Raw genomic sequence first — 17,777 nt, 5'->3', positions numbered from 1 at the left:
ACATTATCACTCTTAGAAGAACATTATCACTCTTAGAAGTACATTATCACTCTTAGAAGTACATTATCACTCTTAGAAGAACATTATCACTCTTAGAAGAACATTATCACTCTTAGAAGTACATTATCACTCTTAGAAGAACATTATCACTCTTAGAAGTACATTATCACTCTTAGCAGTACATTATCACTCTTAGCAGTACATTATTACTCTTAGCAGTACATTATCACTCTTGGAAGAACATTATCACTCTTAGAAGAACATTATCACTCTTAGAAGAACATTATCACTCTTAGAAGTACATTATCACTCTTAGCAGTACATTATCACTCTTAGAAGTACATTATCACTCTTAGAAGAACATTATCACTCTTAGAAGTACATTATCACTCTTAGCAGTACATTATCACTCTTAGCAGTACATTATCACTCTTGGAAGAACATTATCACTCTTAGAAGAACATTATCACTCTTAGAAGAACATTATCACTCTTAGAAGTACATTATCACTCTTAGCAGTACATTATCACTCTTAGAAGTACATTATCACTCTTAGAAGTACATTATCACTCTTAGAAGTACATTATCACTCTTAGAAGAACATTATCACTCTTAGAAGTACATTATCACTCTTAGAAGTACATTATCACTCTTAGAAGAACATTATCACTCTTAGAAGTACATTATCACTCTTAGAAGTACATTATCATTATTAGAAGTACATTAAAACTCTTAGAAGTACATTATCACTCTTAGAAGAACATTATCACTCTTAGAAGTACATTATCACTCTTAGAAGAACATTATCACTCTTAGAAGTACATTATCACTCTTAGAACATTATCACTCTTAGAAGAACATTATCACTCTTAGAAGTACATTATCACTCTTAGAAGTACATTATCACTCTTAGAAGAACATTATCACTCTTAGAAGTGCATTATCACTCTTAGAAGTACATTATCACTCTTAGAAGAACATTAACACTCTTAGAAGTACATTATCACTTTTAGAAGAACATTATCACTCTTAGAAGAACATTATCACTCTTAGAAGAACATTATCACTCTTAGAAGTACATTATCACTCTTAGAAGAACATTATCACTCTTAGAAGTACATTATCACTCTTAGCAGTACATTATCACTCTTAGCAGTACATTATCACTCTTGGAAGAACATTATCACTCTTAGAAGAACATTATCACTCTTAGAAGAACATTATCACTCTTAGAAGTACATTATCACTCTTAGCAGTACATTATCACTCTTAGAAGTACATTATCACTCTTAGAAGTACATTATCACTCTTAGAAGTACATTATCACTCTTAGAAGAACATTATCACTCTTAGAAGTACATTATCACTCTTAGAAGTACATTATCACTCTTAGAAGAACATTATCACTCTTAGAAGTACATTATCACTCTTAGAAGTACATTATCATTATTAGAAGTACATTAAAACTCTTAGAAGTACATTATCACTCTTAGAAGAACATTATCACTCTTAGAAGTACATTATCACTCTTAGAAGAACATTATCACTCTTAGAAGTACATTATCACTCTTAGAACATTATCACTCTTAGAAGAACATTATCACTCTTAGAAGTACATTATCACTCTTAGAAGTACATTATCACTCTTAGAAGAACATTATCACTCTTAGAAGTGCATTATCACTCTTAGAAGTACATTATCACTCTTAGAAGAACATTAACACTCTTAGAAGTACATTATCACTTTTAGAAGAACATTATCACTCTTAGAAGAACATTATCACTCTTAGAAGAACATTATCACTCTTAGAAGTACATTATCACTCTTATAAGAACATTATCACTCTTAGAAGTACATTATCACTCTTAGAAGAACATTAATCCGACGTCTACGCCATCGTACGCGCGCCAATCACCATGACAACAGCTTCCACGTGACGTAGCCGGAAGTGCCGGAGCAGCGGCTGCTGGCCCTTTAAGAGTCACGCAGCGCTGCCGTTTCCAGGACGACAAGGAACGACAAAACTCCGGTTCTTCTGGTCGGTAAACACCTCGGCGGCGGCGGCGTGGTCCCAAGTGTTGGCGGGGAAGAACATGAAGACATTTACTCTAAAAAACCTTACATTCTTGTCGCTTTACTTCCGGAAGTGAAATGGCGCCACCTGCTTCTTCTTCGTCCTCCGTGTTGGCTTTCATTTAACGGGAAGCAAAACTGCTGGACTCGCAACTCTCTGACGGCGACACAAGCGGACACACTCAGTCAGTAATGAACAAGTCGCCCCCTTAGTAATGGCGCGGGAAAAGACGCATTAATAACCTCTTATGTTTAAATCGCCACCACTTCCGGTTAGCGCTGACCACTTTGTGGTCATCGGTTGAGAAGCTTTGAAGCGGCAGCACAACGGAAAGGAGAGAAGGGTTTCAGGCGGAAGTGTGCAAGATGAGCAAAAGTTTGAAATGTGCGGGCGTGCCTGAAGTGGAGGAGCACATCTCCGTGAAATATGACATCAAGAAGCGACTCGGCAAAGGGGTGAGTAACTTAGTCTACATTGTTCCAGGGGGCCGTGAATGCATCTTCGTCCTCTTTCGCTTTTAAAGGTATTTTTCATCCTCTTGACGTTCACTTGAAGTATTTCCGCTGCTTTATTATTGTTGTACACACTGTATGAAGTACTACGTAGTATTATTATTACTCCTGGTCACTTTTGCATTCTGCAGCCATGTTTCTTTCCACTTGCTCTTAGTGACACATTCTTACATCCTATTGGCTAACAGGCGAGGGGGGCGGGGTCTGTGAACAGCTGTTTAACGTGTGTCGTAAAAGTGAGTGCAGACTTACCTGAGAAGAATACCTGGGCGGAGATTGACAGCTCTAACTCAAATGTCTTGTTTTGGACACTTTTATAGTTAATACAGAGTCATATGGTCACTTCTTTAGCAATTTTCAGAATCACAAATACTTTAATAATCCCCCAGGGGAAATTACAATTTTCAGTACAATGCCATTCAAGAGCAGACAAACATTACAGGGAGACAGAACAGGATCAAACATTACAGGGAAATGGAACAGGATCAAACATTACAGGGAGACGGAACAGGATCAAACATTATAAGGAGACAGAACAGGATCAAACACTACAGGGAGACAGAACAGGATCAAACACTACAAGGAGACAGAACAGGATCAAACATTACAGGGAGACAGAACAGGATCAAACACTACAGGGAGACAGAACAGGATCAAACACTACAGGGAGACAGAACAGGATCAAACACTACAAGGAGACAGAACAGGATCAAACATTACAGGGAGACAGAACAGGATCAAACACTACAGGGAGACAGTAAAAAGAAAGAGAAAAACAAAACATGTATTAATTAGCTACATTCTAGAAGTGAACATTCTGCTAGACTGCTTGTATCGCACATGATATCACACACAAGTAAGCACTATGCAGGACTGCTTGTTTTGCACATGGTATCACACACAAGTGAACATTCTGCTCGACTGCTTGTATCGCACATGATATCGCACACAGGTAAACACACTGCAGGAATGCTTGTATCGCACGATATCACACACAAGTAAGCACTCTGCAGGACTGCTTGATTTGCACGTGGTATCACACACAAGTGAACATTCTGCTAGACAGCTTGTATCGCACATGATATCACACACAAGTGAACATTCTGCTAGACAGCTTGTATCGCACATGATATCACACACAAGTGAACATTCTGCTACACTGCTTGTATCGCACATGATATCACACACAAGTGAACATTCTGCTATACTGCTTGTATCGCACATGATATCACACACAAGTAAACACTCTGCTGGTGTGCTTGTATCGCACATGATATCACACACACAAGTAAGCACTCTGCTGGTGTGCTTGTATTGCACATGATATTACACACAAGTAAAGCTGAGGCAGGACTGCTTGTATCGCACATGATATCACACCAAAAGTAAGCACTCTGCAGGACTGCTGGTATCGCACATGACATCACACAGTCAACATGTGAGCTGGTATCATCATACTTGTGTTGTGGTGGCTCAGCAACAGGTGGTTGTCCAGATGAGTGACAGGTGGTATCACTGTGTGCTGCAGGCGTATGGTATTGTGTGGAAGGCGGTGGACAGGCAGACAGGTGAGGTGGTGGCTGTCAAGAAGATCTTTGATGCCTTCAGGAACAAAACTGATGCTCAGGTGAGAGAAAAGAAGGAAAGTGTCAGTCATCACATCTTCAATCCTCTTTCTTCTTCCAGCGGACCTTCAGAGAAGTCATGTTCCTGCAGGTAAGTCTGGCCACAGACAATTCTAGACTTTTATTTTTGTTTTTTTTGCTTTGCTTCAAGTCTTCTTGCCTGTGGGCTCACTATCTGGCAGCTGCCTGTCTTCACATAGTGTTGTTGTGGGCTCACTATCTGGCAGCTGCCTGTCTTTCACCAAGTGTTGTTGTGGGCTCACTATCTGGCAGCTGCCTGTCTTCACATAGTGTTGTTGTGGGCTCACTATCTGGCAGCTGCCTGTCTTCACCTAGTGTTGTTGTGGGCTCACTAACTGGCAGCTGCCTGTCTTTCACCAAGTGTTGTTGTGGGCTCACTATCTGGCAGCTGCCTGTCTTCACCTAGTGTTGTTGTGGGCTCACTATCTGGCAGCTGCCTGTCTTCACCTAGTGTTGTTGTGGGCTCACTATCTGGCAGCTGCCTGTCTTCACATAGTGTTGTTGTGGGCTCACTATCTGGCAGCTGCCTGTCTTTCACCAAGTGTAGTTCTGGACTCACTATCTGGCAGCTGCCTGTCTTCACATAGTGTTGTTGTGGGCTCACTATCTGGCAGCTGCCTGTCTTCACCAAGTGTTGTTGTGGGCTCACTATCTGGCAGCTGCCTGTCTTCACCTAGTGTTGTTGTGGGCTCACTAACTGGCAGCTGCCTGTCTTTCACATAGTGTTGTTGTGGGCTCACTATCTGGCAGCTGCCTGTCTTCACCTAGTGTTGTTGTGGGCTCACTATCTGGCAGCTGCCTGTCTTCACATAGTGTTGTTAGGCAGCTGCCAGATAGTGAGCCCATAACAACACTATGTGAAGACAGGCAGCTGCCAGATAGTGAGCCCATGTCTTCACGTAGTGTTGTTATGGGCTCACTATCTGGCAGCTGCCTGTCTTTCACCAAGTGTTGTGGGCTCACTATCTGGCAGCTAGCTACCTGTCTTTCACCAAGTGTTGTTGTGGGCTCACTATCTGGCAGCTAGCTACCTGTCTTTCACCAATTGTTGTCGTGGGCTCACTACCTGGCAGCTAGCTACCTGTCTTTCACCAAGTGTTGTTGTGGGCTCACTATCTGGCAGCTACCGGTCTTCACCTAGTGTTGTTGTGGGCTCACTATCTGGCAGCTGCCTGTCTTCACCTAGTGTTGTTGTGGGCTCACTATCTGGCAGCTGCCTGTCTTCACCTAGTGTTGTTGTGGGCTCACTATCTGGCAGCTGCCTGTCTTCACATAGTGTTGTTAGGCAGCTGCCAGATAGTGAGCCCATAACAACACTATGTGAAGACAGCCAGCTGCCAGATAGTGAGCCCATGTCTTCACGTAGTGTTGTTGTGGGCTCACTATCTGGCAGCTAGCTACCTGTCTTTCACCAAGTGTTGTTGTGGGCTCACTATCTGGCAGCTAGCTACCTGTCTTTCACCAAGTGTTGTTGTGGGCTCACTATCTGGCAGCTAGCTACCTGTCTTTCACCAATTGTTGTTGTGGGCTCACTACCTGGCAGATAGCTACCTGTCTTTCACCAAGTGTTGTTGTGGGCTCACTATCTGGCAGCTAGCTACCTATCTTTCACCAATTGTTGTTGTGGGCTCACTACCTGGCAGCTAGCTACCTGTCTTTCACCAATTGTTGTTGTGGGCTCACTACCTGGCAGCTAGCTACCTGTCTTTCACCAAGTGTTGTTGTGGGCTCACTATCTGGCAGCTACCGGTCTTCACCTAGTGTTGTTGTGGGCTCACTACCTGGCAGCTGCCATTCACCAAGTGTGGTTCTGGGTTCACTATGTGGCAGCTGGTCACCGAGTGTGGTTGTGGGCTCACTATGTGGCAGCTGGTCACCAAGTGTGGTCGTGGGCTCACTATGTGGCAGCTGGTCACCAAGTGTGGTTGTGGGCTCACTATGTGGCAGCTGGTCACCAAGTGTTGTGTGCAGGAGTTTGGAGATCACCCCAACGTCATCAAACTTCAGAAGGTGGTGCGAGCTCACAACGACAAAGACATCTACCTGGTCTTTGAATACATGGGTGAGTGTGGGCCGGCCGGCAGCGATACAGGAGGACGATGGTGATGGTGATGAGGTGATACCTGTGTGTGCTGCAGACAGCGACCTGCACGCGGTCATCAAGAAAGGCACACTGCTGAAGGACATCCACAAACGCTACGTCATGTACCAGCTGCTCAAGGCGGTCAAGTACCTGCACTCTGCCAACGTCATCCACCGCGACCACAAGGTACCAACACACCACACCTCTGTTGCCATGACAACCCTGCACCTGTGCCACACCACACCTCTGTTGCCATGACAACCCTGCACCTGTGCCACACACACCTCTGTTGCCATGACGACTCTGCACCTGTGCCACACACACCTCTGTTGCCATGACAACCCTGCACCTGTGCCACACACACCTCTGTTGTCATGACCACACTGCACCTGTGCCACACACACCTCTGTTGCCATGACGACTCTGCACCTGTTCATCACTCCACTGGTCGGCCATCTTTTCAGACATTTCTTTTAGTCACAAACTCAAGACTGGGGGGACAAATAGGATTAGGTCCGCCACGTCATTTGATGTCCCCCCAAGTCATTACAAGTGGCCTACCAAATCAGGTTACTGTGGCCCGCCGCAACATTTTATTGTGACCCACCATATCATTTCAGATGGCCTGCCACATCATTTTATTGTGGTTTGCCACATCATTTTATTGTGGCCCACCACATAATTTTATTGTGGTATGCCGCATCATTTTATTTTGGTACACCATGTATTATGGTGACCCGCCACAACATTTTATGGTGTTCCGCCACATCATGTTACGGTGGTTTGCCTAATCATTTTATTGTGGCCCACCACAACATTTTATTGTGGTCTGCTGCATCATTTTATTTTGGTCCACCACGTTTTATGGTGACCTGCCACAACATTTTATGGTGGTCTGCCACGTAATTTTATGGTTGTTTGCCACATCATTTTAATTGTGGCCCGCCATATCATTTTACTGTGGTTCACCACATCATTTTATCGTTGGCCTGCCACAACTTTTTATCATGGCCCGTTACATCATTTTATGGTGGTCTGCCACATTATTTTATTGTGGCCCGTTACATCATTTTATGGTGGTTTGCCACATCATTTTATTTTGGCCCGCCACATCATTTTATTGTGGCCCACCACATAATTTTATTGTGGAATGCCGCATCATTTTATTTTGGTACACCATGTTTTATGGTGACCCGCCACAACATTTTATGGTGTTCCGCCACATCATGTTATTGTGGTTTGCCTAATCATTTTATTGTGGCCCACCACAACATTTTATTGTGGTCTGCTGCATCATTTTATTTTGGTCCACAACGTTTCATGGTGACCTGCCACAACATTTTATAGTGGTCTGCCACGTAATTTTATGGTTGTTTGCCACATCATTTTAATTGTGGCCCGCCATATCATTTTGCTGTGGTTCACCACATCATTTTATCGTTGGCCTGCCACAACTTTTTATCCTGGCCCTTTACATTTTATGGTGGTCTGCCACATTATTTTATTGTGGCCCGTTACATCATTTAATTGTGGTTTGCCACATCATTTTATTGTGGTTTGCAGCATCATTTAATTTTGGTCCACTACGTTTTATGGTGACCCGCCACGACATTTTATGGTGGTCCGCCACATAATTTTCTTGGTGGTTTGCCACACCATTTTATGGTGGTTTGCAACATCATTTTGATGAGGCCCATTACATAATTTTATTGTGGTTTGCTACATCATTTTATGGTGGTCTGCCACATCATTTTACTGTGGTTCGCCGCATCATTTTATTGTTGGCCCGCCAAATCATTTTATCGTGGTCCGCCACATAATTTTATTTTGTTGCAACACCTTATTTTATTGTGGTCCACCACTTCATTTTATGTCCCGCCAAATCATTTCACTCTGCCACATCATTTTATAGTGGCCCGTTGCATCGTTTTATGTGGTCTGCCACATCGTTTTATGTGGTCTGCCACATCGTTTTACGTGGTCTGCCACATCGTTTTATGTGGACTGCCACACCTTTTTATTGTGCCTGCTACATAATTTTATTGTGGCCTGCCACATCATTTTATGGTGGTTTGCAACATCATTTTAATGTGGCCCGCCACATCATTTTAATCGTGGCCTGCCACTTCATTTTATCGTTGGCCTGCCACATTATTTTATGTGACCCGTTACATAATTTTACGGTGGTTTGCCACGTCATTTTATTGTGGCCCATTACATAATTGTATTGTGGTTCGCCGCATCATTTTATTGTTGGCCCGCCATATCATTTTATTGTGGTCTGCCACATCATTTTATTTTGGTCCAACACCTCATTTTATTGTGGTTCACCACTTCATTTTATGTCCCGCCAAATCATTTCCTGTGACCCAACACATAATTTAATAGTGGCCTGCCACATAGTTTGAAATGGCCTGCCACATCATTTTATAGTGGCCCGTTACATCGTTTTGTGGTCTGCCACGTCGTTTTATGTGGTCGGCCACATCTTTTTATTGTGCCTGTTACATCATTTTATTGTGGCCTGCCACATCATTTTATGGTGGCCTGCCACATCATTTTATTGTGGCCTGCCACATCATTTAATGAGTTGAGAGCCAGTGTTTGTGGTGACAAAGTTCCTTCAGTCCTCCAACATCTGCCTCAGCCTTCCAACGTGCTGGTGGACTCTGACTGTGTGGTCAAGCTGTGTGACTTCGGTCTGGCCCGGTCCCTCAACCAGTTCCAAGAGGACAGCAGCAACCCGGCGCTGACGGAGTACGTGGCCACCAGGTGGTACCGAGCCCCTGAGATCCTGCTGGGCTCCACCAGGTATGTGTCCACAGGTGAGAGTGTGGCTGTGGAGCAGGACTGAGTGGACTGCTGGTGTGTGCCCAGGTACACCAAAGGTGTGGACATGTGGAGTCTGGGCTGCATCCTGGGGGAGATGCTGCTGGGCAAGGCCTTGTTCCCCGGGACTTCCACCATCAACCAGATCGAGAAGATCATGACGGCCATACCTCACCCCTGTCCTGATGGTGAAGTCCTGCACTCTCAGTCTGACCCTCCATCACTCTTCTTCACTCCTCCTTCCTTCCTTCCTTCCAGATGTTCTGTCCATCAAGTCCGAGGTTGGCTCCTCCTTCATTCGCAAGATGTTGCTGAAGTAAGAACATTTAAAAACTACAACTTTTGCTGTCATTTCACACATCTGACAGCTTAATTGCTGCAGGTTTGTTGCCATCTTGTGGACAACACCAGTACTTCTGGACCGTCACCATGAATGGCACTTTGAAGTGTGTGTGTGTGTGTGTGTGTGTGTGTGTGTGTGTGTGTGTGTGTATGTATATATATATATATATATATATATATATATATATATATATATATATATATACAGTGGGGCAAAAAAGTATATGTATATATGTGTGTGTGTATATATATATATATATATGTGTATATTTATATATACATGCATACAGTGGGGCAAAAAAGTATTTAGTCAGCCAGCGATTGTGCAAGTTCTCCCACTTCAAATGATGACAGAGGTCTGTCATTTTCATCATAGGTACACTTCAACTGGGAGAGACAGAATGTGGAAAAATCCAGGAATTTTAAAGAATTTATTTGTAAATGATGGTGGAAAATAAGTATTTGGTCAACCATTCAAAGCTCTCACTGATGGAAGGAGGTTTTGGCTCAAAATCTCAGGATACATGGCCCCATTCATTCCTTCCTTAACACGGATCAATCGTCCTGTCCCCTTAGCAGAAAAACAGCCCCAAAGCATGATGTTTCCACCCCCATGCTTCACAGTAGGTATGGTGTTCTCGGGATGCAACTCAGTATTCATCTTCCTCCAAACAAGACCAGTTGAGTTTATGCCAAAAAGTTCTATTTTGGTTTCATCCGACCACATGACATTCTCCCAATCCTCTACTGGCTTAAGCAGGGGGACACGTCTGGCACTGCAGGATTTGATTCCCTGTCGGCGTAGTGTGTTACTGATGGTCACCTTTGTTACTTTGGTCCCAGCTCTCTGCAGGTCATTCACTAGGTCCCCTCGTGGGGTTCTGGGATTTTTGCTCACTGTTCTCATGATCATTTTGACCCCACGGGATGAGATCTTGCGTGGAGCCCCAGATCGAGGGAGATTATCAGTGGTCTTGTATGTCTTCCATTTTCTGATAATTGCTCCCACAGTTGATTTTTTTCACACCAAGCTGCTTGCCTGTTGTAGATTCACTCTTCCCAGTCTGGTGCAGGTCTACAATTCTTTTCCTGGTGTCTTTCGACAGTTCTTTGGTCTTGGCCATAGTGGGGTTTGGAGTCTGACTGTTTGAGGCTGTGGACAGGTGTCTTTTATACAGATAATGAGTGGAGGACAGAAGAGCTTCTTAAAGAAGAAGTTACAGGTCTGTGAGAGCCAGATATCTTCTTTGTTTGAAGTGACCAAATACTTATTTTCCACCATCATTTACTAATAAACTCTTTAAAATTCCTACAATGTGAATTTTTTTTCCACATTCTGTCTCTCCCAGTTGAAGTGTACCTATGATGAAAATGACACACCTCTGTCATCATTTGAAGTGGGAGAACTTGCACAATCGCTGGCTGACTAAATACTTGTTTGCCCCACTGTGTATATATATATATATATATATATATATATATATATATATATATATATATATTAAAATTCATACATATATTTGTGTGTGTATGTAAACATGGATGGACAGCCCTGATGTCTGAGCTGTAATCAATGAGGAGTATTTGATCCTCCTGTTCTTCTTCTTGAGACCTCAAGTTCCTCTGGAGGACCTCCTGCAGGCCTCAGTGCCTCCAGATGCTGTGGACCTGCTGAAGAGTCTGCTGGTCTTCAACCCTGACAAGAGGCTGACGGCAGACACCGCCCTGCAGCATCCTTACGTGGCTCGGTAACACACACACACACACACACACACACTTCACACCAAGATGGCGGCTTCTCCAACTCTTCTTGTGTTTGGAGGTTCCACAATCCAGCCAAAGAGCCGTCCTTCAGCCACGACGTGGCGCTGCCCTTGGACGACGACGTGCAGCTGTCTGTGGAGCAGTACCGCAGCAAACTCTACCAGGTACGCCACCCTGAGGGTTGCCATGGCGACGGGAGGACGCTGACCACACTGTCCTCGCAGGTGATCAGTGAGAGGAGGAGCAAACAGAGCACGCTCACACTTCTCCAGCTGGACCAAACTGCAGGGAAGACTGAAAAACACCAGACAGTGAACGCATCACCGCCACCGTTGCGGGCCGAAAAACACGTGAATGTGAACGCATCACCGCCACTGTTGAGGGCGGAAAAACACGTGACAGTGAATGCATCACCACCACCGTTGAGGGCGGAAAAACACGTGACAGTGAATGCATCACCACCACCGTTGAGGGCGGAAAAACACGTAAACGCATCACCGCCGCCGTTGAGGGCTGACAGACACGTGACAGTGAACGCATCACCGCCCTCTGAAAACTCTGGGATGAACAAATTCACATACAACCCCATCACGCACACGCAAAGTAGGTTCACACACTAGCGTTTAAAGTAGGTTCACACACTAGCATTTAAAGTAGGTTCACACACTAGCGCATAAAGTAGGTTCACACACCAGCACGTAAAGTAGGTTCACGCACCAACGCGTAAGGTAGGTTTACGCACGCACCAACGCGTAAGGTAAGTTTACGCAATAACACGTAAAGTAGGTTCACATACTAGCATGTACAGTAGGTTCACACACTAGCGCATAAAGTAGGTTCACGCACCAGCACGCAAAGTAGGTTCACACACTAGCGCGTAAAGTAGGTTCACACACTAACACGTCAGGTAGGTTTACACAATAACACGTAAAGTAGGTTCACACACTAGCATATACAGTAGGTTCACACACTAGCGGGTAAAGTAGGTTTACGCACGCACTAACGCATAAAGTAGGTTCACACAACGCGCTAACATGTACAGTAGGTTTACACACTAGCACCTAAAGTAGGTTTACGCACGCACTAACGCGTAAAGTAGGTTCACAAAATAACATGTAAAGTAGGTTCCCACACTAACACGTAAATTAGGCTTACACACTAGCGCGTAAAGTAGGTTCACACACTAATGTGTAAAGTAGGTTTGGTTTAGACACTAACATGTAAAGTAGGTTCACACACTAACGTGAAGTAGGTTCACACAGTATGTACAATAATAAAGTATGATTATAGACAAACATGTACAATAATAAAATATGATTATACACAAACATGTACAATAATAAAGTATGATTATAGACAAACATGTACAATAATAAAATATGATTATACACAAACATGTACGATAATAAAATATGATTATAGACAAACATGTACGATAATAAAATATGATTATACACAAACATGTACAATAATAAAATATGATTATACACCGTTGCGTGGGACCAGTCTTCCTCTCACTGGTCAATCCCAAGTTCTTTCGGATGACATACATGTTGAGTAATAAAGACCACCGAGACAGAATAGTAATATTATCAAGTTTTACTAAAGCTTTAGGAGACCATCCCTCCAATGTGTTATTATCAGCATCAAGAAGCGCTCTGAGAATCAAACGAGAGGAGTCATCTTATTTAGTAAGAAAACAGTCTGTCCCTTCCCGCCCAGAAAGAAATACAACCTTATTGTTCCAAAGTGATGAAGTAAAAAGAGAGTACATCATACTCACAATACACATTACAGTACCTTCTAGGTGAAGCACAGAGTTTATTGGTGAAGCACAGAGTTTATTAGTGAACATAAGATACAAACAACGTGTACACATCGGAAAATATTAGCTGCTTTAAACAAGACTATATGAATGAAGAAAGAACTCTTAAAAATATTTGCATTCTCCACAAGATCAGTAAAGTATGTTTATACACAAACATGTAAAATAATAGTCTGATTATACACAAACATGTACAATAATAAAGTATGATTATACACATGTAAAATAATAGTCTGATTATACACAAACATGTAAAATAATAAAATATGTTATACACAAACGTGTAAAATAAAGTGTTTATACAATAACGTATGATTATTCACCAATATGTAAAATAATAAAATATTATACGCAAACATGTAAAGTAAAGTATGATTATGTACAAACATTTAAAATAATAAAGTATGATTATATAATAAAGTATTATACACAAACATGTAAAATAATAAAATATTATTACGCACAAACATGTAAAATAAAGTATGATTATACACAGACATGTAAAATAAAGTATGATTATACACAGACATGTAAAATAAAGTATTGGTTTTATACACAAACATATACAATAATAAAGTATGATTATACACAAATGTGTAAAATAATAAAATATGATTATACACAAACATGTAAAATAATAAAATATGATCATACACAAACATGTACAATAATAAAGTATGATCATACACAAACATGTACAATAATAAAATATGATTATACACACATGTAGAATAATAAAGTATGATCATACACAAACATGTACAATAATAAAATATAATTATACACACACATGTACAATAATAAAGTATGACCATACACAAACGTACAATAATAAAATATAATTATACACACACATGAACAATAATAAAGTATGATTATACACAAATGTGTAAAATAATATAATTATACAAACACATGTACAATAATAAAGTATGATCATACACAAACATGTACAATAATAAAATATAATTATACACACACATGTACAATAATAAAGTATGATCACACAAACATGTACAATAATAAAATATAATTATACGCACACATGTACAATAATAAAGTATGATCACACAAACATGTACAATAATAAAATATAATTATACACACAAGTGTACAATAATAAAGTATGACCATACACAAACATGTACAATAATAAAATACAATCATACACACACATGTACAATAATAAAGTATGACCATACACAAACATGTACAATAATAAAATATAATTCTACACACACATGTACAATAATAAAGTATGACCACACACAAACATGTGAAATGATAAAGTTGTGGATTATGGATCCCGTTGTGTTCCCGCCAAGCTAACGTGTGTTTCTGCTGACTCAGGTGGTTTCATGCAGACTGCGGGCGCCAAGAGACCAGCAGCACTCAGCAGTGCCGGCTCGTCGCCAACAGGGGGCGTCGACACGGTAAGATGACACCTCCCACTTCCTCAAGTGTAAAAAGAAGCGCTAAATATTCTGTATGTTAGCATACTTGCAAGATGGCTCCAAGTATCAAAACGTGTGAGTTTTAAGTTGAAAGTTGTTAGCATGCTAGTGTTGGCACAAGTAGACCGAGGTCCAGATCCCCCACGGCTTTGGATTCTTGACAAGTCGTACAATTGCTTGCTGACTTTAGAAGTGTGTCCATTTTTCTTACCGACCATTTTCAAGAAGGAGACTTGTATTTTCTCCCGCGTGTGCTTCCTCCCTCCTCCAAGTCCATGGAGCAGATCATCCAGCGCGGTCGCTCGGCTCCCGCCAACCACGGCCGCTCCTTCTCGCTGATGCTCACCCAGGCTCAGAACAACCCGCTGGTGCGCAGCAAGGACTCGCCCCTGTCCTCGGGACTGGGCGGCACCTGTGCCAACCCGGTGAGTCCACCACCACCACCAAAACCACCACCATGACAAGACTGGATCTTTCTCTTGTCCTTCCAGGCCCGGGAAGGTCGTCCGGCCCCCCGCTTCAGCAAGAAGGTCTTCCAGAACAACTGCAACGTGTCGGCGGCCGGGGACCCGCGCGCTAAGCTGGGCAGCTACTGCCAGGCCTACGGGACCATCAGCAAGACAGAACTGGACAACCTGCTTCAAGCCCGCACCTGCAACCAGTAGATCCTTCTAGAGCATGGCTGTCAAACTCTGGCCCCCAGTCTCATTTTATTTGGCCCTTGAGGCAATCAATTAGTGTTAGACATCGACAGTGCCGCTGTATCACCGCTAATACTCATACTTGCCAACCCTCCCATTTTCCCGGGAGACTCCCAACATTCAGAGCCACTCCCCAAAATCAACCATTCTCCTGAATTTCTCCCAAATTTCACCTGAACAACAATAATGGGGGCGTGCCTCTAAGTCACTGCCTTTAGTGTTCCCTACAACCTGTCATCACGTCCGCTTTTCCTCCGTACAAACACCAATCCAGCCCAGTCACATTAATACTTGCGGGCTTTTACACACGAACAAGTGAATGCCAGGCATACTTGGTCAACAGCCATACAGGTCACACTGAGGGTGTTCGTATAAAAACAACTTTAACACTGTTACAAATATGCACCACACTGTGGACCCGCACCAAACAAAATTGACAAACACATTTCAGGAGAGGGCTTCACGGTGGCAGAGGGGTTAGTGCGTCTGCCTCACAATACGAAGGTCCTGCTGTCCTGGGTTCAATCCCGGGCTCGGGATCTTTCTGTGTGGAGTTTGCATGTTCTCCCCGTGACTGCGTGGGTTCCCTCCGGGTACTCCGGCTTCCTCCCACCTCCAAAGACATGCACCTGGGGATAGGCCCCTCCCACCTCCAAAAACATGCACCTGGGGATAGGCCCCTCCCACCTCCAAAGACATGCACCTGGGGATAGGCCCCTCCCACCTCCAAAGACATGCACCTGGGGATAGGTTGATTGGCAACACTAAAAATTGGCCCTAGTGTGTGAATGTTGTCTATCTGTGTTGGCCCTGCGATAAGGTGGCGACTTGTCCAAGGTGTACCCCGCCTTCCGCGCGATTGTAGCTGAGATAGGCGCCAGCGCCCCCCGCGACCCCGAAAGGGAATAAGCGGTAGAAAATGGATGGATGGATTTCAGGAGAACATCTGCACTAACACACCATAAACACAATGGAACAAACACCCAGAACCCCTTGCAGCACTAACTCCAGGTATCTGGCTTGGGCACATCACATTAGTGTCAGGCCTGAATGGCTGATTTATTAATTGTTATTTTATTTATTAATTGTTATTTTATTTTCAAATTTAATAGCCTGTGGAAAAAGTTAATTTAGATTTTTTTCCTCAGAAGTCTGCAAATAGAAAAGAGGCATTACATGTTTTATTTAAATTGTATTTAATACACCATTGATGATTTTCCGTTTGTTTTTTTGAAAGTTGATTTTGCACTATTATGTTATGTGAATGTTGTATGTCTATCTGTGTTGGCCCTGCGATGAGGTGGCGACTTGTCTAGGGTGTACCCCGCCTTCCGCCCGATTGTAGCTGAGATAGGCGCCAGCAACCCCAAAAAGGGAATAAGCGGTAGAAAATGGATGGATGGATGTTATGTGTTGTAGCAAATTGAGCATTAATCAAGGTTTTCTTCATGCACATTCTCTTGCTACTTCAAGGCTTGAATGTTTGATTTATTCATTGTTATTTTATTTTCAAATTTATTATTAGGCTGTGGGAAAAAAAAATATTTTGATGTTTACCTCAGAACGCTGCAAGTAGAAAATAGGCATTGCATTTGTATTAAAATTGTATTTGATATGCCATTGATATTTTTTAAATATTATTATTTGAAACTGGACTTTACATGTCATATAAAGTTATAAAAGCCTTGCTTGCTGAATATTCACTGCAAAACTTATTTGGGTCCCAATTAAAAAGGTGGATTTGTTCAACTTTGGCCCGCGGCTTTGTTCAGTTTGACATTTTGTCCCACTCTGTATTTGAGTTTGACACCCCTGCTCTAGTGGACTTGGACCTCACATGTCTTCTTCCTGCTCTTTCTTTGCAGGACCAAACAGGACTTAATCACCTTTCTGGGGTTCTGACCCAAATCATAGCAAGTACCCTTCTTTGTAGGAGGGATCTGTACGGTCTAAGCAGTACCAAGATGGCAATTTCTGAAATAAAGATCATATGCAACCACTGCACTCCTGAGTGTCCCCGACACGGTGCAGACAAAAGGCTCATCCATTATCTACACTCTCATCACTTTTGTGTGCATTGTTCAATCAAAAAAACAAAACAAAAAATAATACTGTATTAAAGTTATTAAACAATATTTGATTTCCAACACATTAAACAATAATATATTTACAAATGTGGCAGCATGGTGTCACAGGGGTTAGTGCATGTGCCTCACAATACAAAGGTTGGGAGTTCAATCCCGGGCTCATGATCTTTCTGTGTGGAGTTTGCATGTTCTCCTCGTGACTGCGTGGGTTCCCTCCGGGTACTCCGGCTTCCTCCCACCTCCAAAGACATGCACCTGGGGATAGGCCCCTCCCACCTCCAAAGACATGCACCTGGGGATAGGCCCCTCCCACCTCCAAAGACATGCACCTGGGGATAGGCCCCTCCCACCTCCAAAGACATGCACCTGGGGATAGGTTGATTGGCAACACTAAATGGTCCCTAGTGTGTGAATGTTGTCTGTCTATCTGTGTTGGCCCTGCGATGAGGTGGCGACTTG

At 42.8% G+C, this 17,777-nt stretch overlaps 1 protein-coding gene across 1 annotated transcript; it reads left to right on the top strand.

The window, feature by feature from the left end:
* Positions 1-1,974: 1,974 nt before the first annotated feature.
* mapk15 (mitogen-activated protein kinase 15) lies at positions 1,975-17,235 on the top strand. The gene is made up of 14 exons (XM_061896713.1): positions 1,975-2,530; positions 4,116-4,214; positions 4,274-4,303; positions 6,205-6,295; positions 6,372-6,502; positions 8,964-9,127; positions 9,194-9,333; positions 9,404-9,461; positions 11,098-11,235; positions 11,310-11,415; positions 11,476-11,854; positions 14,427-14,509; positions 14,803-14,955; positions 15,022-17,235. Exons 1-14 carry the CDS (start codon positions 2,441-2,443, stop codon positions 15,193-15,195), a joined length of 1,836 nt encoding a protein of 611 aa, XP_061752697.1. The 5' UTR covers positions 1,975-2,440; the 3' UTR covers positions 15,196-17,235.
* The last annotated feature ends 542 nt before the right edge of the window (positions 17,236-17,777 follow it).

Source organism: Nerophis ophidion, linkage group LG04, assembly GCF_033978795.1.
Source record: "Nerophis ophidion isolate RoL-2023_Sa linkage group LG04, RoL_Noph_v1.0, whole genome shotgun sequence".
NCBI lineage: Eukaryota > Metazoa > Chordata > Actinopteri > Syngnathiformes > Syngnathidae > Nerophis > Nerophis ophidion.
Note: the sequence above shows the minus strand (reverse complement) of the source record. Positions and strands in the feature narration are given on the sequence as shown.

Excerpts from the sequence above, each read along its gene's own strand:
- mapk15 (XM_061896713.1), top strand. The coding sequence starts at position 2,441 with ATGAGCAAAAGTTTGAAATGTGCGGGCGTGCCTGAAGTGGAGGAGCAC. Across the intron at positions 6,296-6,371 it reads CCTGGTCTTTGAATACATGG|ACAGCGACCTGCACGCGGTC; the intron begins GTGAGTGTGGGC and ends TGTGTGCTGCAG. Across the intron at positions 14,956-15,021 it reads GCGGCACCTGTGCCAACCCG|GCCCGGGAAGGTCGTCCGGC; the intron begins GTGAGTCCACCA and ends TTGTCCTTCCAG.